The sequence below is a fragment of the Salvelinus namaycush genome, unplaced genomic scaffold, assembly GCF_016432855.1.
Source record: "Salvelinus namaycush isolate Seneca unplaced genomic scaffold, SaNama_1.0 Scaffold187, whole genome shotgun sequence".
NCBI lineage: Eukaryota > Metazoa > Chordata > Actinopteri > Salmoniformes > Salmonidae > Salvelinus > Salvelinus namaycush.
Window position 1 is genome coordinate 147,109 of NW_024058641.1, and position 27,917 is coordinate 175,025.

The 27,917-nt window shown below is 44.1% G+C and overlaps 1 protein-coding gene across 6 annotated transcripts in view; it reads right to left on the reverse strand.

Moving 5' to 3' along the window:
- Positions 1–153: 153 nt before the first annotated feature.
- The window catches only part of LOC120037780 (probable E3 ubiquitin-protein ligase HERC3), a 38,028-nt gene continuing 10,264 nt past the window's right edge, over positions 154–27,917 (reverse strand). For 3 of the 6 annotated variants that reach the window (XM_038983745.1, XM_038983751.1, XM_038983750.1), the window contains 14 exons: positions 27,209–27,320; positions 24,584–24,773; positions 20,413–20,612; positions 19,974–20,087; positions 19,494–19,517; positions 19,300–19,389; positions 18,699–18,869; positions 18,029–18,172; positions 15,879–16,045; positions 12,450–12,516; positions 12,149–12,231; positions 4,492–4,675; positions 3,334–3,436; positions 154–2,225 (listed from right to left, as the gene is read on the reverse strand). In XM_038983745.1, coding sequence (XP_038839673.1) covers positions 2,017–2,225; positions 3,334–3,436; positions 4,492–4,675; positions 12,149–12,231; positions 12,450–12,516; positions 15,879–16,045; positions 18,029–18,172; positions 18,699–18,869; positions 19,300–19,389; positions 19,494–19,517; positions 19,974–20,087; positions 20,413–20,612; positions 24,584–24,773; positions 27,209–27,320 — 1,858 coding nt within the window. In that variant the 3' untranslated portion in view covers positions 154–2,016. The remainder of the gene's footprint in view (positions 2,226–3,333; positions 3,437–4,491; positions 4,676–12,148; positions 12,232–12,449; positions 12,517–15,878; positions 16,046–18,028; positions 18,173–18,698; positions 18,870–19,299; positions 19,390–19,493; positions 19,518–19,973; positions 20,088–20,412; positions 20,613–24,583; positions 24,774–27,208; positions 27,321–27,917) is intronic. The other 3 variants (XM_038983747.1, XM_038983746.1, XM_038983748.1) reach the window with 3 other exon arrangements.

The following is a 27,917-nucleotide window of genomic DNA, read 5'->3' on the forward strand; positions in this document are numbered from 1 at the left end:
GCAATTTCATTCATATATTGGTTGAACTCTACAAAAAAATGAATTTCTTTACACAAAGTCCCCTTATATGCACCTCTCATTTATCCACAAGCAAATCCTTATTCCCAGACCAACCTATAAAATAGCTTCTTGATTTAAAACACAACTACAGGGCAAGCTGGAATTACGTTTTATTTGTTCAGGAAAAAAAATAGAAAGAAAAAATAATGTCATCCATTTAAAAGGTACAAAATTAAATATGATATACTTGACACAATCCAGTTATAGATCCACTAATAAGCCCTTATTTGCAAACATTGACCCCATGATTTGGAAATGTCGCCATTACCGTGGTGAAATAAGAATAATAAGGAATGAATAGGCTTTTCCCCTAGCCTGGTCGCTGATCGGTTTGTTGTCTTGCCAACTGCTTTAGTCAGCAAAACAGCACAAACGGATTAGGGACCAGGCTATAATAGAACACACAGCCTCCCTCAGGTATTGCCCTAGCTCAGCTTTGAATAAACAAAAGACCACTATGACATTTGTTTTTTATGTCATTGTCTACACAGTGTGACAAGAGTTATAAATCAAAATAATAGTAATTATTCCCCTTGGGCACATTTGTGGCTATTGATGTATTAAAACAAAAGACAAACAAGGAGACCAGCCGTCCCTATAGATAACGACATGTTTGTCTTAACCCCAGTTACAGTGGACATGGCTTAAGAGAAATGGTATACGATACAATACCTCCATTGGCTGAGATGTTCGGTAATAGGACTGAATAGGCAGAATGTATAGGCAAAGTTATTTTATCACTTGCATATCAACACACGATCAAGATACACTTGAGAGAAGAGTAATTGAAGTAACGGCCGGGAAACGATGCAGAGATGTTCAGAGTGCAGCGTCCCCGACCCTCATCCAAACGGCATTACATTACTGAGCTGTTTGCTTCAGTTCGTTATTGCTAATAACATGACCCAATATAATCTGTTCCTTAAACCTAATCAATGACCCAAGCCTAATTCTGCAGGTCAAATTGACCAATCCTAATGTCGTTGGTCCGAATGCTGTGTCATCATAGAAGGAACCGGTGGGAACCATGAACAGATCATCTGTAAATCAACCTATTATCCGCCAGGCCACGAATGTGCACTCATTCTGACCTCGTGGCACCAATAGATCTCCCAGATTGACATTGAGATGATTTATTCCTAATCTGGGGTTACAGGGATCAAATACATTTGGATTAGCTGTATTTCGTTTATAATGTAACAATGAGGTGTCTTTTTAGCGTTTCCTCTCGACAACATGCACACAGACATTTTAACATCCATAAAATAAAGACTTCACCAATACTACTGTAATAAAATCACTCCAACGACATCGCAATCAAAGAAATATTGATAAATGTAAGATTGAGGACATGTAAGTAACTCCAGTCGGTCAGTTAGTCTTTTTAATGTAGAAATAGACTGGTATTGTGGGTATGGCATTAGAACGCCATGTATTTATTGGGCTTGAGTATGGAACTGTCTGCCTGCTGTTAACTCATGTATTAATCTGGTATCATCTGTCCCCAAACTGACCCAAGATCAGCGGTAAAAGGCCAGACTGATGTATTAATCTGGTATCATCTGTCCTCAAACGGACCCAAGAACAGTGGTAAAAGGCCAGATACCAGGTTAAGGGCTTCAATGTTCACCTCTGACATGTATAATTTTTCAAATCCCCCAAAATTATTCAATTCAATAAATTATCTTAAAGCAACAAAAAAGCTGGTTTAATTAAAACTGTTCAAGTTATGTACATCAATCTGCATAGAAGACAATTATAACTCAAAATATATAATCTCTTACTGTATAGGGAAAGTGCTATGGAATAGCAGCCCCCTTCCCACCACCCATCCGTCCATCCAGCCACCCCCATTCACAGGGCATTGTTATTAAAGTACATTAGCATTAGCAGCCATGCTAATTCCCCCTGGTCCTCCAGGCCTCTAGGGGGAGCCACTGACCCAGCCACTGGGTCTCACACCAGGCTGAAGCCCTCGTACTGCTCCACGGCCTGGGTGAGACGGCGGTGCAGGGTCTCTTTGGTCTGGTAGCGGGGCATGTCCAGCAGGTTGTAGCAGGTGTGGGCCACAGGCAGATAGTGCTCCTCGGCCGACGTGGACTGGATGGCGATGCGGAGGCTCTCCATCCCATGGATGGGGATGCGGTCGCTGCCCGTCAGGAATACTGGGGTAAAGGGGAGGGCTAGTGTTAGCATTAGGTATAGTATTATAGTTGAGAGAGGGAGGGATAGCGTTAGATGTACAGTATCGTCGAGGCTGATACTCAAGCAGCTTTCTTTCCTTGTAGCGTTAGAAATAGATAACATTGAGCTTGAGCCACTGGCTAAGTCCCAACACTAGTAAGTGCCTATTTAGACCTTGAGTAAAACTACATACTGTCATTGTGATAGCCAACACCTCGTTAAACTGAGGGCTTTACTCAGTACTTACTTAAGAACCGAGGGCTCTACTCAGTACTTACTTAAGAACCGAGGGCTCTACTTAGTACTTACATAAGAACCGAGGGCTCTACTCAGTACTTACTTAAGAACCGAGGGCTCTACTTAGTACTTACATAAGAACCGAGGGCTCTACTCAGTACTTACTTAAGAACCCAGGGCTCTACTCAGTACTTACATAAGAACCCGAGGGCTCTACTCAGTACTTACTTAAGAACCGAGGGCTCTACTTAGTACTTACATAAGAACCGAGGGCTCTACTCAGTACTTACTTAAGAACCCAGGGCTCTACTCAGTACTTACATAAGAACCCGAGGGCTCTACTCAGTACTTACTTAAGAACCGAGGGCTCTACTTAGTACTTACATAAGAACCGAGGGCTCTACTCAGTACTTACTTAAGAACCCAGGGCTCTACTCAGTACTTACTTAAGAACCGAGGGCTCTACTTAGTACTTACATAAGAACCGAGGGCTCTACTCAGTACTTACTTAAGAACCGAGGGCTCTACTTAGTACTTACATAAGAACCGAGGGCTCTACTCAGTACTTACATAAGAACCCGAGGGCTCTACTCAGTACTTACTTAAGAACCCAGGGCTCTACTCAGTACTTACATAAGAACCCGAGGGCTCTACTCAGTACTTACTTAAGAACCGAGGGCTCTACTTAGTACTTACATAAGAACCGAGGGCTCTACTCAGTACTTACTTAAGAACCCAGGGCTCTACTCAGTACTTACATAAGAACCCGAGGGCTCTACTCAGTACTTACTTAAGAACCGAGGGCTCTACTTAGTACTTACATAAGAACCGAGGGCTCTACTTAGTACTTACATAAGAACCGCTTCTTCTTTTCCAGAGGGAACTCATGGAATACTTCCCAAAACATCCTCACAGTCGGATGAGTGGCTGAATACTCTCCTTTGTAAACCGCATTCTGTAGTAGAAAAGCCAAAACAACATAATATGGTTCTATTATATTAGGGACAGTTATGTAACTGAAGTTGGCCAACTGCTAGGACTTCTATAAAGCATTCTACTTGGTCACTATCATTAAGTGTTATTCAGAGTTAGAACATGATTCCTTCATATGTGACAGCCTGTGGAATTCCTCACAGAGCTGTGTGTGTGTGTGTGTGTGTGTGTGTGTGTGTGTGTGTGTGTGTGTGTGTGTGTGTGGTGCATACACTCGCGCACTTGTGTGCAGACCCTTTACCTAGCCTAACCTAACCCCAGCATTCAAACTTCATACACATTTCCCACATTCTGAGCAGTGCTGTGAAAACACCCCGCTTATGCAAGAGTCCCCATCATGTTGTCAATATCCTGCACACGACACTCGCAGTAAACACAGATCACAGACCCCTTACAATCATCTGAAGACATCAACACGCTAAAAATAAACTAATCCAGGAGAAGCCCAGTGCACATTACTTACGGTGACCTTGACCTTTTCAACTTCCTCCATTAGCCAATGGCTAATCCCCATGCCCTCCCCGGCTCTGCCCTCAGCGAGCCATACATGTCCCGACGTTCGAACTTGACCAGGCAGACGCTCAAACCTCCTGGTTTCTGACTGGGGTTTTGTCTAATTGGCTATGCCCTCGGCAACTGCCTGGTCAAGACAGGTTCGTTTTAGTGATGGGTCAACAATTATTTTGATTAGTTTTGACACTGCTTTGCAGTATGGCATCAACTGTTTTATTATATTTCACACCCTCCCATTTTGATGTTCTCCGGTAACAGTATGTAGTGTCAACACCCGTGTTTTCCATGGATGTTTGACTCAGTGACTGACTGCCCTGGGGTGTATTCACTCTCACATTCTCCATCATCTACCATTTAGGGTTAGCTTAGCATTAGCACTCACATTCTCCATCACCTACCATTAGGGTTAGCTTCGTATCACCTACCATTAGCGTTAGCTTCGTATCACCTACCATTAGCGTTAGCTTCGTATCACCTACCATTAGCGTTAGCTTTAAAGCTCACCTTCTCCATTTCCTCCCAGTTATAGTTGTTGTTTCCCACCACCATGGCCATAAGCTCGGAGGGCTGGAACAGCGACAGGATCTTCCCACCACACACCTTCAGGAACCCAGAGGAGAAGGCCTGGTACAGCTCGCTCACCGAGTCCCTGAACATGTACTTCAGGTAGGCCTCCACAAACTCCTCCCTGACACAGAGAGAGACACACAGACAGACATAACACAAAGAATATTGAGTGGCCATACTGTTAACCGTCCTAATTTTGGAGATCCAATCAGTAGTCTGGTTGTAGTTAATGGCCAGGGCCAGACCTAACCTTTTGTGGGCCGTATGCAAGCACTCTTAGCAGCAGATAGAAACATTTTACATTTTAATAATTTTCTGCAATTCTACACATTTTGCCATGGGACAGAGAGAAAGTTTTGCAGTTGTGAAACTAATTTCATGAAATTCTACTATTTAACATGGGACGGAGAGAAAATGTTGTAGTTTTAAAGCCAATTTCCGGCACGTATACACATTTTGCGATGGGGTGGATAGAAACGTTTGCAGTTTCAAAGCTAATTTACTGATATTCTGCACATTTTGCCATGACTTATGCCATCTTCATATGATTTTGGAGTGAGAGTAATTCCCTGTAACCATTTTCATTTGTTATTGCTTAAACCCCTGCCTCTCTCATGTTGCTGCACTAATACTACACACACACACACGTGATGTGACAAGCCCCTCCACCTACGGCCATGCCACACAGAGGGGTTGTCAGCCCTAAGATGGCCATCATGGTGAAGACTACATGGCCCATAACCCACTGCTCTACAGGTCAGCTGGCCTGAGTGGCCTCTTATGGTTTAAATGAATGGTTTCCCCACATGGAGAGCAGCAGGAGCTGCTGAAGACTATCCAAGCGCCATAGAACTGTTTAAACAAAGGACTTTGCTTCAGTTTGATGATTGAATAAGTTATACTCTGACAGAGCTAGGCCTTTTGATTTAGTTTGTCATTACTCTATTATTTGATTAACAAGTTTGTTATTAAAATTAATCATATGATGCAAAATTCATCATACAGGGATGATTTCTGTATTTTGAACACTACATATCTTGAAAACTTGATTGCTGACAAGCAAAACATTTTGGGACAATGTCAACAATGGACGAATGGAACAAATACCAAAAGATCGTTTTTGGGTGAAATTTTCCTTTGAGGCTGCGACTGTACATGTTGTTCCTGTGACTGTCAGTATAGCTTCATTCTCATGGCAGGCCTATCCCCTCAGGAGGGGAATAGGGATTTGTGAGGATAGAGAATAGCAATGAGAGCAGTACTAAGTCTGTGTCCCAAATGGCACCCAATTCCCTATATAGTGCACTACTTTAAAGGGAATAGGGTGCCATTTGTGACGTAATCTAAAGGTCTCTCCCAGGAGGAAGTGTCACAGGGGAGGTGTTCTGTGTTCTGGAGACACGCTCTACTGGGCAGATTGGAGACCCGGAGACCCTTGGCCACTGCACCGGCCAATCAAAACAGATTAAAATAGACCATACATAACCCACCACCATAACCATCTATAATTGAGATCCAAAGCTTTATCAGATGACATGGGACTGAGACACCCATCTTGAATTTAGTGACTATTAAGGGGCTGGGTACTGTGCATTCTGCAATGTGGATTGGAGCTCTACTCATTAATACATTCATCCTAGTAATAAACAACCATGCCAGTTAAAGGATGGGACTTTCCTCGATTCATTTCTCTCATTTAGTCAGGAACCATGACTGGATAGAGACAGTCAACTGTGCCCTTGCACATGGGATAGAGAGAGTCAACTGTGCCCTTGCACATGGGATAGAGAGAGTCAACTGTGCCCTTGCACATGGGATAGAGAGAGTCAACTGTGCCCTTGCACATGGGATAGAGAGAGTCAACTGTGCCCTTGCACATGGGATAGAGAGAGTCAACTGTGCCCTTGCACATGGGATAGAGAGAGTCAACTGTGCCCTTGCACATGGGATAGAGAGAGTCAACTGTGCCCTTGCACATGGGATAGAGAGAGTCAACTGTGCCCTTGCACATGGGATAGAGAGAGTCAACTGTGCCCTTGCACATGGGATAGAGAGAGTCAACTGTGCCCTTGCACATGGGATAGAGAGAGTCAACTGTGCCCTTGCACATGGGATAGAGAGAGTCAACTGTGCCCTTGCACATGGGATAGAGAGAGTCAACTGTGCCCTTGCACATGGGATAGAGAGAGTCAACTGTGCCCTTGCACATGGGATAGAGAGAGTCAACTGTGCCCTTGCACATGGGATAGAGAGAGTCAACTGTGCCCTTGCACATGGGATAGAGAGAGTCAACTGTGCCCTTGCACATGGGATAGAGAGAGTCAACTGTGCCCTTGCACATGGGATAGAGAGTCAACTGTGCCCTTGCACATGGGACAGAGAGTCAACTGTGCCCTTGCACATGGGACAGAGAGTCAACTGTGCCCTTGCACATGGGACAGAGAGTCAACTGTGCCCTTGCACATGGGACAGAGAGTCAACTGTGCCCTTGCACATGGGACAGAGAGTCAACTGTGCCCTTGCACATGGGACAGAGAGTCAACTGTGCCCTTGCACATGGGATAGAGAGTCAACTGTGCCCTTGCACATGGGATAGAGAGTCAACTGTGCCCTTGCACATGGGATAGAGAGTCAACTGTGCCCTTGCACATGGGATAGAGAGTCAACTGTTCCCTTGCACATGGGATAGAGAGTCAACTGTTCCCTTGCACATGGGATAGAGAGTCAACTGTTCCCTTGCACATGGGATAGAGAGTCAACTGTTCCCTTGCACATGGGATAGAGAGTCAACTGTGCCCTTGCACATGGGATAGAGAGAGTCAACTGTGCCCTTGCACATGGGATAGAGAGAGTCAACTGTTCCCTTGCACATGGGATAGAGAGAGTCAACTGTTCCCTTGCACATGGGATAGAGAGAGTCAACTGTTCCCTTGCACATGGGATAGAGAGAGTCAACTGTTCCCTTGCACATGGGATAGAGAGAGTCAACTGTTCCCTTGCACATGGGATAGAGAGTCAACTGTTCCCTTGCACATGGGATAGAGAGTCAACTGTTCCCTTGCACATGGGATAGAGAGTCAACTGTGCCCTTGCACATGGGATAGAGAGTCAACTGTGCCCTTGCACATGGGATAGAGAGAGTCAACTGTGCCCTTGCACATGGGATAGAGAGAGTCAACTGTTCCCTTTTACATGGGATAGAGAGAGTCAACTGTTCCCTTTTACATGGGATAGAGAGAGTCAACTGTTCCCTTTTACATGGGATAGAGAGAGTCAACTGTTCCCTTTTACATGGGATAGAGAGAGTCAACTGTTCCCTTTTACATGGGATAGAGAGAGTCAACTGTTCCCTTTTACATGGGATAGAGAGAGTCAACTGTTCCCTTTTACATGGGATAGAGAGAGTCAACTGTTCCCTTTTACATGGGATAGAGAGAGTCAACTGTTCCCTTTTACATGGGATAGAGAGAGTCAACTGTTCCCTTTTACATGGGATAGAGAGAGTCAACTGTTCCCTTTTACATGGGATAGAGAGAGTCAACTGTTCCCTTTTACATGGGATAGAGAGAGTCAACTGTTCCCTTTTACATGGGATAGAGAGAGTCAACTGTTCCCTTTTACATGGGATAGAGAGAGTCAACTGTTCCCTTTTACATGGGATAGAGAGAGTCAACTGTTCCCTTTTACATGGGATAGAGAGAGTCAACTGTTCCCTTTTACATGGGATAGAGAGTCAACTGTGCCCTTGCACATGGGATAGAGAGTCAACTGTGCCCTTGCACATGGGATAGAGAGTCAACTGTTCCCTTGCACATGGGATAGAGAGTCAACTGTTCCCTTGCACATGGGATAGAGAGTCAACTGTTCCCTTGCACATGGGATAGAGAGAGTCAACTGTTCCCTTGCACATGGGATAGAGAGAGTCAACTGTTCCCTTGCACATGGGATAGAGAGAGTCAACTGTTCCCTTGCACATGGGATAGAGAGAGTCAACTGTTCCCTTGCACATGGGATAGAGAGAGTCAACTGTTCCCTTGCACATGGGATAGAGAGAGTCAACTGTTCCCTTGCACATGGGATAGAGAGAGTCAACTGTTCCCTTGCACATGGGATAGAGAGAGTCAACTGTTCCCTTGCACATGGGATAGAGAGAGTCAACTGTTCCCTTGCACATGGGATAGAGAGAGTCAACTGTTCCCTTGCACATGGGATAGAGAGAGTCAACTGTTCCCTTGCACATGGGATAGAGAGAGTCAACTGTTCCCTTGCACATGGGATAGAGAGAGTCAACTGTTCCCTTGCACATGGGATAGAGAGAGTCAACTGTTCCCTTGCACATGGGATAGAGAGAGTCAACTGTTCCCTTGCACATGGGATAGAGAGAGTCAACTGTTCCCTTGCACATGGGATAGAGAGAGTCAACTGTTCCCTTGCACATGGGATAGAGAGAGTCAACTGTTCCCTTGCACATGGGATAGAGAGAGTCAACTGTTCCCTTGCACATGGGATAGAGAGAGTCAACTGTTCCCTTGCACATGGGATAGAGAGAGTCAACTGTGCCCTTGTACATGGGATAGAGAGAGTCAACTGTTCCCTTGTACATGGGATAGAGAGTCAACTGTTCCCTTGTACATGGGATAGAGAGTCAACTGTGCCCTTGCACATGGGATAGAGAGTCAACTGTTCCCTTGCACATGGGATAGAGAGAGTCAACTGTTCCCTTGCACATGGGATAGAGAGAGTCAACTGTTCCCTTGCACATGGGATAGAGAGAGTCAACTGTTCCCTTGCACATGGGATAGAGAGAGTCAACTGTTCCCTTGCACATGGGATAGAGAGAGTCAACTGTTCCCTTGCACATGGGATAGAGAGAGTCAACTGTTCCCTTGCACATGGGATAGAGAGAGTCAACTGTTCCCTTGCACATGGGATAGAGAGAGTCAACTGTGCCCTTGTACATGGGATAGAGAGAGTCAACTGTTCCCTTGTACATGGGATAGAGAGTCAACTGTTCCCTTGTACATGGGATAGAGAGTCAACTGTGCCCTTGCACATGGGATAGAGAGTCAACTGTTCCCTTGCACATGGGATAGAGAGAGTCAACTGTTCCCTTGCACATGGGATAGAGAGAGTCAACTGTTCCCTTGTACATGGGATAGAGAGTCAACTGTTCCCTTGTACATGGGATAGAGAGTCAACTGTTCCCTTGTACATGGGATAGAGAGTCAACTGTTCCCTTGTACATGGGATAGAGAGTCAACTGTGCCCTTGCACATGGGATAGAGAGTCAACTGTGCCCTTGCACATGGGATAGAGAGTCAACTGTTCCCTTGCACATGGGATAGAGAGTCAACTGTTCCCTTGCACATGGGATAGAGTCAACTGTGCCCTTGTACATGGGATAGAGAGAGTCAACTGTTCCCTTGCACATGGGATAGAGAGTCAACTGTTCCCTTGCACATGGGATAGAGAGTCAACTGTGCCCTTGCACATGGGATAGAGAGTCAACTGTTCCCTTGCACATGGGATAGAGAGTCAACTGTTCCCTTGTACATGGTATAGAGAGTCAACTGTTCCCTTGCACATAGTATGTTTAACACACACACACATTCTGTCCCTATGTGAGGATGTGTGAGGTTCCTGTGAGGAGGAAAAGATGATGATGGCAGTGTGTGTCAGGCCTGGAGCTCAGCACAGCATGGCCCAGGGAGGATGTGTGAACTCTGTGTAGCAACATGGTTGGCCACCCACCTGATTTCCTGACAGATACTGTAGCAGCCAGCTACAGAGACGTCAGGAAAGCTGCAGGGGAATAGGAACATTGCTCTTCGGCCTACTCGCCCTTTCTTACTAACACACACACTGACAGTCACACTCAAACAGACATACACACACACACTCCCCAGCCTCTCCCTCCAGAGATTTAACTGGCGAGCCCCACAGCCAGAAATAAAAACACTCGATCTGACAAACGCCAATGAGAAATGGGAGCAGGAAACTTGCCATAGCATCTGTGGGCTAAGCTAACCTCCACAACTTCACTCACAATAAACAAACCTCCCTCCGTGTAATGAAGAGGAAAGGTGACTCAACTCATTGTTTCACAGTTTTTCATGACTATGTGACCTGTCCAGGAAAACTCTGGGCTGCAGTTATAGTCTATAAGTAGGAAAAACTCCTGGCATTATGCTTTCACTTATTTACATTTTAGTAGACGGTCCTATCCACAGCAACAATTAGGGTTAAGTGCCTTGCTCAAGAGTACATTGACAGATTTTTCACCTAGTCACCTTTCAGTTACTGGTCCTGTGCTCTTAACCACTAGGCTATCTGCCACTTGAAAATTCTAGATATGCCTGCACTTCAAGTCATAACAGACAGCCTTCAAAATGGCCTTCGTAGTCTGACTCTGTTTTGGCAGGATGAATGGGTTAGTTTTTCGCTTGCTCTCTCTCTCTGGGTGGAGGCCCTGAGGATTTGGCCCCACGGCCAAATGGCTAGTCAAAGTGGATTTGTGGAGAGATGTGGGCTGCTGTTGTTCTGAACCCAATCCCAGCTGGGGACATCCCCATCTGTTCAACACAAGCTTCCAGCACACCCCCGTACGGTTACCTCAATGGACTCCTCCATAAGCTGCTCTAACTCTATGTCAGTGACAGAAGGGCCGCCTCAAAATACAGTGAGCACCAAAAGTATTGGGACAGCGAAACATTTTCGGTTGTTTTGGCTCTGTACTCTGCTACCCCCACAAAGAAATGCTAACCTCCCCTGTTATTGTAATGGTGAGAGGTTAGCATATCTTGATATTTGTGCGTCTAACTTTTTCACTCATCATTATTCACAATTCATTCAGGATTATCCGTAATCATGGTAGCATCCACATTAATGTAGAGAAACATATTCTATTCGTATTTACAATAAAACTGACTGCAATGACACAATATACTATTTACCATTAATTTCTATTGGGCAAAAAACTGCAAATGCATCCAACAGGTTACTAGAGTCGCAAGCTTGATATAGTGCTAGGAATATGGGGCCAAATACTTAACTTTTAGCTACTTTAATACACATAAGTGAACTTGTCCCAATACTTTTGGCCTTCTAAGCAGTTCACCCTGACCTCAACCCCCTCGAATTGGGACACCGACTGCGAGCCAGGCTTAATTGCCCAAAATCAGTGCCGACCTCACGAATGCTCTTGTGGCTGAATGGAAGAAAGTCCCCGCAGCAATGTTCCAACGTCTAGTGGAAAGCCTTCCCAGAAGAGTGGAGGCTGTTATAGCAGAAAAGGGGGGGACCAACTCCATATTAATGCCCATGCTATTGGAATGAGATGTTGGACGAGCAGGTGACCACAGACTTGTAGATATAATAGTGTAATTATTGTTTATTGACATGTTGTTTATTGATGTGTTTGACAGGTCGTCATTGTAAATAGGAATTTGTTCTTAAAATGTGAAACAAAACATGATCTGGGGACCGTGATGTAATAGATAGGAAGACGCTTACGGTTGCAGTGCTGTTTTAAAGTCAGTGTTGTTGTTATAATGTGTTATATAGTTATATTTGGGTATATATAAAGGGGCCCCACCTGTTGTTCTTGTCCACAGTGATGCGGTCTCCTCCAGGGATAAGCTCCTTAACCTCCGTCAGGCCATAGTACTCTCTGGTGATCTGGGATGGACACAGTGGGGGTTAGATATCATCCAGTCAGGCAACTAAATGTCATCCATTTCTACTGCAGCATCTGATTTGGCATCTGAATGTTGTGAAGATCTTTCTGTACAGTCATCTTTTAATGGGTGATGACATGGTGTTTCAGGAGGGAGTGGGTTTATGTTTTGTGTGGGGTTCAGACATCTCCAAGAGTTGGTACAATTCACAGGACTTACAGCAAAGTTTAGACAAAATGTCTCCTCAACGTCATCTTCCTCATGGTCCAGGAGCTGTTGTAAACTCCTAGAGAGAGAACGAGAGACGTATTCACTAACACATGACCGTAGAGAATGTTCTGTCTCACTATGGTGAGAAAACAAAGAGAGGAGGGCTAGAGAGAGAGCACAAGAGAGAGCGAGAGAGAGGGAACGCAAGACAGATAAATAGAAGCCCAATGTCATCCTCATCAAAATTCCTCCCACATAGCTGCGTCTTGAGGTAAAGACTCATCCAGCACACTTTTCACTGACACGGACAGCATCCCTCCCTGGCAGCCTCAGCCATCGCTAAAGACTTTCTCCCTAACCTAGCTGGGGATAACACACTCTCCATTTTAAGGCCTCTGCCCTCAGTAGCATTTAGTGACATCGCTAACGTCACATTTTAGCGCTTACCCTGGTGGCCAGCTGTGTTCTGTCCCCAAAGCACCTGGATTATCTGGGATAGAACAGAAGAGGGAACAACAAGTCTTCCTGTAGCGCTAGCCTGTTTGAGTGCTAACGCTAGCGGCTAATAATAGACAGTAATGGAGAATGCCGGCTATGCTAATTCTAACAGCTAATAATAGACAGTGATTGAGAATGGGTGCTACGCTAATGCTAGTAGCCAATAATAGACACTGATGAAGAATGGGGGCTATGCTATGCTAACGCTAGGAGCTAATAATAGACAATGATGGAGAATGGGGGCTATGCTATGTTAACACTGGGAGACAATAACAGACAGTGAGTGATGGAGAGTGTGGGAGGGGGACTACGCTAAGCTATGCTTGCTAGGAAGATGCTAGCCAACCCTAACACAACATAGGAAGTATGCATGGAGTAACAGAGCCAGGGATAGGGTGCCAAGGGGAAAAGAAACTCCTCGTTCTCTCCAGACCCAAAGGGCAGCCAAATGGGATGTCTCACATTCTGTTGAAGTTGGAGCGAGGATGGGAGTATGCTGCTTTGCTTTGTATGGGCTGTGTATTGGATTGGTGTTCTTATGGGTTGTGGAGTTGAGTTTTTCTGAACAAAGTACTATGAACTCCAGTAGTCTGTGGAGTAGGTATTTGATATCCAGTTACCTTTGGGCTCCCGAGTGGCGCAGCGGTCTAAGGCACTGCCTGTGCTAGAGGCAGACACCCTGGTTCGAATCCAGGCTGTATCACAACCGGCCGTGATTGGGAGTACCATAGAGCGGTGCACAATTGGCCCAGCGTCGTCCGGGTTTGGCCGGGGTAGGCCGTCATTGTAAATAAGAATTTGTTCTTAACTGACTTGCCTAGTTAAATTAAAAAATATATCTTATTTCAACTCAGAGTACTAGGAGTACACAGACTTAATAGAGTAAAGAAATACACCAAATGTCAAACCAACTGTCATTCATTTCTCTTCCTTCTTCACCACCACTTAGATCAAAACCCACAGCTGTGTCGACTCTCTACTGCCTCGGTCTTAAGTGTACCCAAAAGTCAAGCCAAGAAAACAACACAACCCATGACAAAACAACAAGACACTATTCATCGTCTGGGTTGTTTTGTGGCCCAACACTCCCCAGGGAGCCAACTCCTTAAAGAAGGCTGTCTTTTACTGTGGCACGCTCAAGGGCCGATGCACTGCCCTAATTGTAGTCCTCAGACTGGTAATCTAAGGATAAAAAGCTTCAGCAGTAACCTCCGGACCATCTGCAGACAATTAGACCCTAGGCCAACGGCTGGGTTACGTACAGTACAGTGCATCCAGAAAGTATTCACAGCCATTGACTCTTTCCACATTTGTGTGTTACAGCCTGAATATAAAATGGATTATATTGAGATTTTGTGTCACTGCCCTACACACAATACCCAATAATGTCAAAGTGGATTTTTTTTAAATGTTTAAAAATGATAAAAAAATGAAAAGGTGAAATGTCTTGCAATAATAGTGTTTAACGTGATTTTTGAATGACGACCTCATCTCTGTACCCCACACATACAATTATCTGTAAGGTCGCTCAGTTGAGCAGTGAATTTCAAACACAGATTCAACCACAAACACCAGGGAGGTTTTCCAGTGTGGGAAAAAAAAATAAAAAATAAGAAAACTTTTGAGCATGGTGAAGTTATTAATTACACTTTGGATGGTGTATTAATACACCCAATCACAACAAAGATACAGGCATCCTTCCTGACTCAGTTGCTGGAGAGGAAGGAAACGGCACAGGGATTTCACCATGAGGCCAATGGTGACTTTAAAACAGTTACAGAGTTTAATGGCTGTGATAGGAGAAAACTAAGGATGGATCAACCACATTGTAGTTACTCCACAATACTAACCTAAATGACAGAGTGAAAAGAAGGAAGCCAGTGCAGAATACATGCATCCGGTTTGCAAGTAATACTGCAAAAAATGTGGCAAAGAAATTAACCTTATGTCCTGTATACAAAGTGTTATGTTTGGGGCAAATCTAACACAACACATCACTGAGTACCACATTTTCAAGCATGGTGGTGGCTGTATCATGTTATGGATATGCTTGTCATCGGCAAGGACTAGAAAGTTTAGGATAAAAAGAAACTGAATGGAGCTAAGCACAGACAAAATCACAGAGGAAAACCTGGTTCAGTCTGCTTTCCAACAGACACTGGGAGACTAATTCACCTTGCAGCAGGACAATAACCTAAAACACAAGACCAAATATACACTAGAGATGCTTACCAAGACGATATAGAATGTTTCTGAGTGGCCTAGTCACAGTTTTTACTTATAGATCGGTTTGAAAGTCTATGTCAAGACTTGAAAATGGCTGTCTAGCAATGATTAACAACCAACTTGACAGAGCTTGAAGAATTTTTTAAAGAATAATTTGCAAATATTGTGCAATCCAAGTGTGCAAAGCTCTTAGACTTACCCAGAAAGACTCCCAGCTGTAATCACTGACACAGCAGTTACAGCAGAGACAAACAATCTCCTCCTGGATCAAGATCCCTGCTGCCAAAATTTGTTTTGTGCATTTGGAAAGAAAGTGTGCACTGCCAGGAAATACCATATACCCTAGTATGGTACAGGAATGGTATGAAGATCTGGATGCCGCCCAACCCGAAGCCCAACACTCAATTATTGCCTTCTGAAGAAATGTTGAGTTTACACAATGTTTTCAAATAAGGAGGGAAGGGGGCATTTAAAAAATAAACCCAGAATGAAATCTCTCCGCACCCAAGAGGAAAATACATTCATACAAACAGCATGGACAATCAATATATCTAATGGCAGTAAAAAGATTGTGTTCAACACTAAGTCATTTTTAATGAATGAAGAACACTCACTTTCCATGTAGAACTTTTAACAAGATGTGGCTAGGGGGAGTTAGCATGCAAGTCCATCCCAGCCTAGAGGCCTCGTGGCTGGGCTATGAATTCACATTACCTGCCCTCTGTGGGCGACAGCTCCTTGAGGTCCTCCAGAGTGGGTGCTACGCCCAGTAGCTTCTTGTAAAGGACCAGGGGGAAGTGGAGGTCGACCACGGTGCTGTTATAGATGGCCAGCCCACAGATGATCCCTATCAGATTGAACCAGTTGTGCTCTACAAAACACTGGGCACAAACAGAGAGAGACACAACAAGGAAGTTAGATAGAGGCAATGCTTTGTTGGGTGCATAGCAATAGTCTTAAGAGCCGTCCTCTTCTTGTTGCTCGTTCCTCGCTGATCAGAAAATACAGGAGAGGTGAAAGCAACAAGATCGAAGCCTACTGAAAGTGTTGTACAACTGTTAATCAGTATTAAGAGAGAAAAAAACAAAAGGACTTGAAACTATTAAGATGTACACCTTGTTTACGATGGAAATGTAGGCTGGCATACCACCAACGTTTTTAAATCCAAACCAAGATGTCATTTGTTTTTATTCAACCACTTCATTCAATAATGTTCACCAACTGGGAAATGTATTATTGGGCTACTCAGAATTGTTATTGATTCATTACGCATTTGTGTTTCTGATTAAAACTACATATGAATAATTACCTATTATGCCTTTCTAACAAAATATTGTTGATGAACCCTACAAACCTATTCTGAGCCTATTCCACTTCATTTTATTGTTACAGCCCCGTTTGAGTTCCTCCTTCAAATCACTACACTCTGTCAATTGCGAGTGTCAAAGGGTTCATAGACATTCATTCATTTTCCCACGACCCAGGTTGCTATTTTGTATACGTGAGTGAACGTTCCCGATGTCGCCTTGCCTCGCATGGGTGTCCCTTTTCCTGGAAAACGCTGACCTACGCCAACTCACTCCGATAGGACGGCTCTCATTACAGAAGCGGTTCATATTTCAATACAATAATTATTTCTACCCTCAACAAACCACAACAACAAATATGACCTTTCTGGCCTAGTGGCATGTCCCTTCACACAATAGAATGTATCCAACTTACAGCACAATGGCCAGGCCACACAGCCAAGCCTGGGTCGGGGGTTAACAAAGGTCATTGAAATACAGACAAAAGGTGTTACAAGACACCGGTAAACGGCTACACTCAGGTAACCAAGACCAACCGTGTCTATTCAGAGCATTTGGAAATATTTTGAAACGTTGTTTGTGACCTTGTTCGGCTTTGAAAACGCATAATGTTGTTTAGATTTAGAAGATAATGAAATTGACCCTTCTGACATGTTGAGGCGGTTCGCTGGCTTCCAGAACATGAGTAGAAGGGATTTGACAACTAATATGACCTTGGTGTTGCTTCATACAATAGATACGGTCTGTGTCCCAAATGGCATAGAGCACTATATAGGGAATAGGGTGCCAATTAGGATGCAATCAGACAGACTAACATTGGTTTTCTACAAAGAGCCAATTCTAAGATGTCACAATACCCCATTAACGGTTAGACATGTTTTATTGTCATTACTGTAAAAGAGAATGTGTTCTTACCTGGAGACATAAAAAAAACTATTATTCAATAGACTGCTACACTGTTCGCTTGCAACACTTCCCTTTTTTATTTTATTCCTCTAGCAACCGTTGCTAAGGTCAGTGAAGGCATTTAATACACTTCTCTTGAATCATGTACTATACTCCAATGCACTTGCAAGAAATATTTAGTACTACATCCCTTTTCAAGTACAGTGTTTAATTTATTTTGTATTTTATTTTTTGACACAGTATTATGAGTAACATCAGCACTATATTTAAGCAATAAGGCACCTCGGGGGGTTGTGGTATATGGCCAATATACCACGGCTAAGGGCTGTTCTTAGGCACGACGCAACACGGAGGTGCCTTATTGCTATTATGAACTGGTTACTAATGTAATTAGAACAGTAAAAAGACATGTTTTGTCATATGTTAGCGGTACAGTGTTGTGCAGTAGAAGCGGTCACACAGGAGGTTGGTGGCACCTTAATTGGGGAGGACGGGCTCGTGGTAATGGCTGGTGAGGGATAGGTGGAATGGTATCAAATACATTAAACACATGGTTTCCATGTGTTTGATGCCATTCCATTTGCTCCGTTCCAGCTATTATTATGAGCCATCCTCCCCTCAGCAGCCTCCACTGAGTGGTACATGACTCACTTTATCAGAGAACCAGAGCAGGTTGGACTGGGTGTACTGGGTGAACATGCCGTACACAGGGTCCATCAGCTCCTTCAACAGCAGTAGGAAGAACTCCTTGGTTACCCCCCCTGCATCCACCGCCTCCTCCCCATCAAATATCACCTAGAGGGAGGAGAGAGGGCCTTAGTTCCTGTAATTAAAGTGGCACTAACTGTTAAGTTCATGTTTTAAGTATCCCTATACTTCTGTTATTACGGGGCTATCACTCAGTCAAGAGTGCGCCTGTGCAGGGAGTCTGTTCGTTCATGGACCTAGCCTTGAGTGTAATGGCTACCTTGTAGTGTGTTCATATAGTATAGTAAACTTTGTTAAACTGGAACCTTGTCGTTGTGTCATTTCGAGTTAACACTAACTGAGCCCAAATACTCTGTCAATCACTTTCTCATCTTCAAGTGATATGGCCTTAGTTCCTGTAATTCAAGTGGCACTAACAATAGTGATATGGCCTTAGTTCCTGTAATTCAAGTGGCACTAACAACAGTGTGCAGCCGTTGACAAACAATTGATGATTGGTGGTGTTATCTTATTTCTCTTTGATTACAAAGATCTCTCCTAAGAAAAATCTCTCCATGTCTATTTACGACACACTACATGACCTTTGTGACCCTGAGAGGTGCTGAACTCTGACCTTGAGGGGCTTCTTGAGGTCGACGTCAGAGTAGATGGTGAGCTCTCTCAGCGCGTCGCTCACTAAGTGGTCCCTGCGTACGTGGAGCACCAGGAAGGGGTTCCGCGCCAGGAGGGGTTCCAGCGTCAGCAGCATGAAAACGTTATGCATGTTGGCCCCGCTCACCGCCATCTTGGAAAAGGTCACAGACGGGGGAAACGATCAGAAATATGTCCCACCCCACTCTCCAGTGTAGGAGAGATGGAAATTATTATTATTATATATTTTTTTTTACATAAAGTGTTTAAAAAAGGACAAGTGCAGTTAAATGGTCTCCAAGGGACATGATTCATTCTTACATTGTCTATAAAAACGAGTTATTTTATCACGGCAAATGTCAACATAAATCAGTTTCAAACTTGAGTTAACAGTGGGAAACTTTTATATAATGGTCCCGTGTGGCTGGGTTGGTAGAGCATGGCACTTGCAATGCCAGGGTTGTGGGTTCGATTCCCACGAGGGACCATTACTGATGAAAATGTATGCACTCACTACTATAAGTCGCTCTTTACCAGAGCGTCTGTAAAAATGTACATATATATTTTCCAATCCTGGCTGTTACCTGCATCTGTAGCTCAGCGTCAGTTTGCAGCATGGTGGTCTTGGCTTGGGCGTTCAGTATGAACGGGTAGGCACATAAAGTCACTGAGCTCTGAATGGAAGAGAAGAGAAACGTTATCGTTTGAAGAGATGTTATCTATATGCTAAGAGAGACGTGGCATTTACACTCATTTGATTAGAAAACAGCCTGTATACCTGTACTGCTGGTGTTCTCATTTTCTGAAAAACAAAATCATAAATCATCAACTCAGTTCTGTCCAATTTACCCATGAAAACTATATTCTATAGGATCATAACAGTTTATTCAGATTGACAGCTGGTGGCAGGGGCATGGCTGTCTAGCTATACCAGTTAACTGAGACATTGGCCAGAGCTACAAGACACAAAAGTGAAAATGGGGTGGGGACAACAAAGTCTCTGTGCTCTTCCTAGAAAGGGCCTACACAGTTCAACAGATTCTACTATGCAGGGAGAAAGAGGGAGTGAGAGAGAGATGGAAGAGGTATAGGGGTAGGGGCTAGGGGCCTCGTCTGTGAGAGTAGCACCCCATTGGATTAGGATGAGAATTAGATCATTGGACACACACACACACAAAATTCCACAGGACGACATCATCACAAGAAGAGAGACACAGAGAGACGGAGAGAGAGAGACGTAGAGAGCTCCAGTACTCACAATCTCTGCTTTACTCAGAAACCACTTGAGGTAGTCTTCCTGGATGTCCACCAGGGTGGTGATGTCAGGGATATAGAAGCGGTTGTACTCCACATGCCCGGCCTTCAGGTTAACCTGGACACACACAGCAGCACAACAGCCCTGCTCAGAACACACACATCCATAATTATGCATATTCTTGATATTTTCCCACAATTCTGTAAACTTGTTTTTTGCATTACCGACATTCTTTAAAAAAAGGACACCTCATGTGTTCCTAACCTTTTAAAAAAGGATCCTATTCGCACAGTAGACCTATGTTTAAGGCCGGGAATCATAACACCTCTTGAAGTTTCTCCACAAGCTTTAGTATAAAACTAATTGTGAAGTATCTAGAGAAACTTTTATGTAAAGAATGATCTAATGAAGTTTCCCCATGAGCATTAGCAGGAAACGTTACCTTATGAAGTTTCTCTAGAAGCTTTAGCGTGGCACTGGTGTAGTTTTCTAGGAAGACAGGGACGAGCAGGGCCTTTCCTCCGGTTAACAGGAACACCACGATGCTCTTATACATGTCCACCAGCCTGGAGAACACACCGCCGTCCACCAGGCACCACCAGTTATCTACGGGGATCCAGAATACAACACACCACCAGTTATCTGTGGGGATCCAGAATACAACACACCACCAGTTATCTGTGGGGAACCAGAATATAACACACCACCAGTTATCTACGGGGATCCAGAATATAACACACCACCAATTATCTGCAGGGATCCAGAATATAACACACCACCAGTTATCTACGGGGATCCAGAATACACCACACCACCAGTTATCTACGGGGATCCAGAATATAACACACCACCAGTTATCTGCAGGGATCCAGAATATAATACACCACCAGTTATCTACGGTGATCCAGAATACAACACACCACCAGTTATCTACGGGGATCCAGAATATAACACACCACCAGTTATCTGCGGGGATCCAGAATATAACACACCACCAGTTATCTACGGGGATCCAGAATACAACACACCACCAGTTATCTACGGGGATCCAGAATATAACACACCACCAGTTATCTACGGGGATCCAGAATATAACACACCACCAGTTATCTACGGTGATCCAGAATACAACACACCACCAGTTATCTACGGGGATCCAGAATATAACACACCACCAGTTATCTGCGGGGATCCAGAATACAACACACCACCAGTTATCTGCAGGGATCCAGAATATAACACACCACCAGTTATCTACGGGGATCCAGAATATAACACACCACCAGTTATCTGCAGGGATCCAGAATACAACACACCACCAGTTATCTACGGGGATCCAGAATACAACACACCACCAGTTATCTGCGGGGATCCAGAATATAACACACCACCAGTTATCTATGGGATCCAGAATACAACACACCACCAGTTATCTGCGGGGATCCAGAATACAACACACCACCAGTTATCTGCAGGGATCCAGAATATAACACACCACCAGTTATCTACGGGGATCCAGAATACAACACACCACCAGTTATCTACGGGGATCCAGAATACAACACACCACCAGTTATCTACGGGGATCCAGAATATAACACACCACCAGTTATCTGCGGGGATCCAGAATACAACACACCACCAGTTATCTACGGGGATCCAGAATACAACACACCACCAGTTATCTACGGGGATCCAGAATACAACACACCACCAGTTATCTACGGGGATCCAGAATATAACACACCACCAGTTATCTGCGGGGATCCAGAATACAACACACCACCAGTTATCTACGGGGATCCAGAATACAACACACCACCAGTTATCTACGGGGATCCAGAATACAACACACCACCAGTTATCTGCGGGGATCCAGAATACAACACACCACCAGTTATCTGCGGGGATCCAGAATACAACACACCACCAGTTATCTGCGGGGATCCAGAATATAATACACCACCAGTTATCTGCGGGGATCCAGAATATAACACACCACCAGTTATCTGCGGGGATCCAGAATATAATACACCACCAGTTATCTGCAGGGATCCAGAATATAACACACCACCAGTTATCTACGGGGATCCAGAATACAACACACCACCAGTTATCTGCGGGGATCCAGAATATAATACACCACCAGTTATCTGCGGGGATCCAGAATATAACACACCACCAGTTATCTGCGGGGATCCAGAATATAATACACCACCAGTTATCTGCAGGGATCCAGAATATAACACACCACCAGTTATCTACGGGGATCCAGAATACAACACACCACCAGTTATCTACGGGGATCCAGAATATAACACACCACCAGTTATCTGCAGGGATCCAGAATATAACACACCACCAGTTATCTACGGGGATCCAGAATACAACACACCACCAGTTATCTGCGGGGATCCAGAATATAATACACCACCAGTTATCTGCGGGGATCCAGAATATAACACACCACCAGTTATCTACGGGGATCCAGAATATAACACACCACCAGTTATCTGCGGGGATCCAGAATACAACACACCACCAGTTATCTACGGGGATCCAGAATACAACACACCACCAGTTATCTACGGGGATCCAGAATACAACACACCACCAGTTATCTACGGGGATCCAGAATACAACACACCACCAGTTATCTGCGGGGATCCAGAATACAACACACCATCAGTTATCGGCGGGGATCCAGAATACAACACACCACCAGTTATCTACGGGGATCCAGAATACAACACACCACCAGTTATCTGCGGGGATCCAGAATATAACACACCACCAGTTATCTACGGGATCCAGAATATAACACACCACCAGTTATCTACGGGGATCCAGAATATAACACACCACCAGTTATCTACGGGGATCCAGAATACAACACACCACCAGTTATCTACGGGGATCCAGAATACAACACACCACCAGTTATCTGCGGGGATCCAGAATACAACACACCACCAGTTATCTACGGGGATACAGAATACAACACACCACCAGTTATCTACGGGGATCCAGAATACAACACACCACCAGTTATCTACGGGGATCCAGAATATAACACACCACCAGTTATCTACAGTGATCCAGAATATAACACACCACCAGTTATCTATGGGATCCAGAATACAACACACCACCAGTTATCTGCGGGGATACAGAATATTACACACCACCAGTTATCTACGGGGATCCAGAATATAACACACCACCAGTTATCTACGGTGATCCAGAATATAACACACCACCAGTTATCTATGGGATCCAGAATACAACACACCACCAGTTATCTGCGGGGATCCAGAATACAACACACCACCAGTTATCTGCGGGGATCCAGAATACAACACACCACCAGTTATCTATGGGATACAGAATATTACACACCACCAGTTATCTATGGGATCCAGAAAACAAGACAACACATCACATTCCAGCATCTTTTAAAGGGAACATGCAGTGACATTGTATATTTAAAAGTATGGCAGAAGTGCCATGTGATGCACTGTACACGTGAAGTGTATACCATTATGACGGTTGAATAACTGCCATTTCCTGGGACTGACTGTGTAGTACGGAGAAAGAGTATTTGTGGTAGACTGAGGTGTACAGGGTATACAGTATCAAACACTGTTCAGCACATTTGTGTGCATGAGGGTATTTGTCTGTGCGTCCGTGTATGTGCATATTTGTGTCAAATCAAATGTAATTGTCAAATGCTTCATAAACAGGTGTGGACTAACAGTGAAATGCCTACTTATGGCCTTTCTCAAAACGCAGAGAGAAAAATAAAATAAATAATAGAAAGATTACAACACAAGGAGTAAATCTACAATGAGTAACGATAACTTGGCTATAAACACAGGGTACCAGTACCGAGTCCATGTGCAGGGATACAAGATAATTGAGGTAGATATGTACATGTAGGTAGGGATAAAGTGACTAGGCCACAGGATAGATAATAAACAGTAGCAGCAGGTTATGTGATGAGTCAAAAAAGCGTGTGCAAAGGAGGGTCAATGCAGAAAGTCCAGGTAGCTATTGATTACTATTTAACTATTTAGCGGTCTTATGGCTTGGGGGTAGAAGCTGTTCAGGTTCCTGTTGGTACCACTTGCTGTGTGGTAGCAGAGAGAACATGCTATGACTTGGGTGGCTGAAGTCTTTGACAATTTTTAGGGCCTTCCTCTGACACCACCTGGTATAGAGGTCTTGAATGGCAGGGAGCTCGGCCCCAGTGATGTACTGGGCTGTACGCACTACCCTCTGTAGCGCCTTGCGGCTGGATGCCAAGCAGTTGCCATAGCAAGTGGTGATGCAGCCAATCAAGATGCTCTCAATGGTGCAGCTCTAAAAACTTTAAGAATCTGAGGGCCCAGAGGGGGAAGAGGTGTTGTCGTTTGGTGTGTGTGGACCATGATAGATCTTTAATGATGTAGACACAGAGGAACTTGAAGCTCTCGACCTGCTCCACTACAGCCCTGTCGATGTGTGTGTGCGTGCGCACGTATGGGTGTCTGTGTGCATGCAATGTACATAGTACATTAACATGTGATTGTACATGTGTGTGTGCTTGAAATGCAACTATGTTACCCCCCTACCAAGCACTTTGCTGGGGTTGGCATCCAGGCGGAGTATGGCCATGGCTAGGGGGATGGTGAGGGTGATGTAGTTCTTGGAGTCGTGCAGGGCGGGACACTCCGACAGGATCAGGTAGATCCTCATGGCCTCAACGTCAGGGGGAGAGCAGGGCAGCTGGGGGATCAGCAGGCTCTCAAAACTCTTAGTGGCCTGGCAGGACAGAGACACATGGATGAGGGAGAGAGAGACGGATACATCACTTTAAAATCATTCATCAAAATATCACCTAACAGCTGTCCATACAACCGGTTAACTGTACATCACAATGCTTGTTATTTTCATTTGCTAATGGAGATGCAACTAAATGAGTATATTATGATATGAGTTAAGTAGAGCACCTGAAGTTTTATACATTTAAACTATAACTGACCGATGGCGAAGAATTGGGAGATACTTGATATTGATTAAGAAATGCATTTTCAACTTTGCAATACTGTACCAACACGCTACAATATATATTTTTTTTAAATGTCGGAACAAGGACAGCTTTTTTACAAAATCTAAAGGATTAGCTGGACTCGATAACAGGACAAAAACATCACAGGAAAATGTTCTGGGAGAGGCCTCCTGTGGTTGGCTGGTTGCTAATGCTGCCTGATCTTTATACAACACAATAAATCAAGTTAGGTTGAGAAGCCCCAAAATCCCTAACATATTATTAGTGGGCTAGCTAGCTCTGAACCTCATGACCTCAGTCCAGTAGGCATTCTGCGTGAAACCATCAAAACCCAGCAGAGTATGTGTTGATCTTACTGAGATGATGTGTAGTGTGTGCTGTACCATTTCAGAAGTCAACGGGGGACATAGTTCTTATGTGGCATGGGAATTCAATGCCGTGGCCTATGATACTCTCCAGCCATCAAAACAAAGCGTAGGGGGCGGTGTACCCTGAACACCCCTATTTTACTCTACTACATAGCTCAGTCCAAAGTGCTGCTGGCTAGGTCTAACAGACGCCGTACACTCCTAGAAAAAAAAAGTGCCATCTAGACCCTTAAAGGATTCTTCGACTGTCCCCATAGGATAACCCTTTGAAGAACCCTTTTTGGTTCCTGGTATAACCCTTTTGGGTTCCAAAAAGGGTTCTACCTGGAATCCAAAAAGGGTTCTACCTGGAACCAAAAAGGGTAATACCTGGAACCAAAAAGGGTTATCCTATGGGACAGCTGAAAAACCCTTTTGGAACCTTTTTTTCTAAGAGTGTACCGGTCAAAGGGTGTTCCAAAACCAGACAAATCAAATGTTATTGCTCACATACACATGGCTAGCAGATGTTAATGCGAGTGTAGCGAAATGCTTGTGCTTCTAGTTCCGACCGTGCAGTAATATCTAACAAGTAATCTAACAATTTCACAACATCTACCTTATACACACAAGTGTAAAGGAATTAATAAGAATATGTACATACAAATATATGGATGAGCGATGGCTGAGTGGCATAGGCAAGATGCAGTAGATGGTATAGAGTACAGTTTATACATATGAGATGAGTAATGTAGGGTATGTAAACATCGTTTAAAGTGACTAGTGATATGTTTATTGCATCTAATTTTGAATTATTAAAGTGGCTGGAGATTTGAGTCAGTATGTTGACAGACAGAAATGGCATTGTGTCCTTGGATTCAAATATTGCATTCGAGTCAAAACATAAACCATGACTCTGTATGATAGGGTTGCCATGACAATGACCCTGTAAATGGGATTTGTAAATGCCATTATTCGCTCAGTTCAAATCTACCGGCCTCAGCCATAACACATTTATGAGTAGATGGATAGAACCAAGTAGCTTAACAGTCAAAACCCGGGGCATTTCTGAATTAAATCTGGAATATTTCATGGTGAAACAGCCACGTCCGTTTGCTATATTACAACAAAGGAGTTACTGCAAACACTGTTTTTCCCCATCTAGACATCACTGCACGCTCGATAGAAGAGCACATGTACTTCTTCTTTTTTTTACCACGCAGCGCGACGCTCCTCAGCTCAACATCTTTAAAGCTGCAATATGTCACTTTTTGGGCGACCCAACCAAATGTACATATAAATGTGAGTTATAGATCTGTCATTGTAAGCAAGTTAAGAAGCCGTAGATCTATGTGCACTATTTCTATGCTTCCCGTTTTTAAGTTGAATTTTTGCGTCTTTTACTTTTGGTTTTGTACACAAGCTTCAAAAAGCTGAAATTACCAATATTTGTGGTTATGGAAAATATATTTCACAGCGGTTTAGATGGTACAATGATTACGTACACTATACTTGCTTGTTTTGTCACGTAAACTGAAATCAGGCGAACTATCTGAATTTTAGCAACCAGGGAATGGCTGAGCGATTTCTACATAGTGCACCTTTAGTGTCTAAAGTGTCTTCTCCTTATCTCCTTTCCTTCACCTGCTCCTATGTGAAAGAAGCAAAGACCTGAAACCCAGTGGGCATCGTTCATATTGCTTTCACTGTGTTTTCATATCAGTACAGATGATGGAAGGAGGAGGCCACTTTAACTATGCATACCCAGGTTTTTGAGCAAAGGGAGGGTCCCGCTTTCAGGTATTGGGATAAGACATGGTACAGGAGAGTGGAGACGTTACCTGCTCCAGTAGTCTGGCAAAGGGCGGTTTACTGAGTGTCTCAAACAGCAGGCGGACTGAGTTGAGATCGATGCCAGGGACTTTAGGGTTGGTCTTAAAATGGCTGTCATCACTGGGGGAACAAACAAAGAACAAAAGAGCCTTTAAGACCAAACCCACCAAAAAATTACCTAACAGAAGAACCCATGATAAACTACCCAGACAGGGACCATATATTAAGTCTAGTCAGAGCCTCCATGTATTTAAGCCCATTCCAAACCACATTCACTGCTTTATCTTGTGACCTCTGCCAGGGGTGTTGTGTGTATGAGAGAGAGAAACACCACAAAGCCCAGAAAACTCAAAGGCATGAAGGACAGCGACTATTTACAGACAACTTCCAGATATTGATAAAGAATAATAATAATTCAGCCATAATAAACCAGATTTGGCTTTGTGTGACTGTTTGGTAAACAGAGACTCCGACCGGAACGATAAGCACTAACAAGTAGAGAGGCGTTATGCTAGCTAGGGAACAGTGCTTCTGTACCCACCGGAATCAGGCAGCTTTGTGGCATGCTGTGTGTGTGTGTTTCATACTCTAAGGGTCCAAATTGAGCCACTTAGTTTTAGGAACACCGTGCAGCCGTTCTTGGGCGGCCCACATGATGCCATCACAAATGAGTGACCTCCACAAACAATAACAGATGTGAGATTGGGAACATAACAT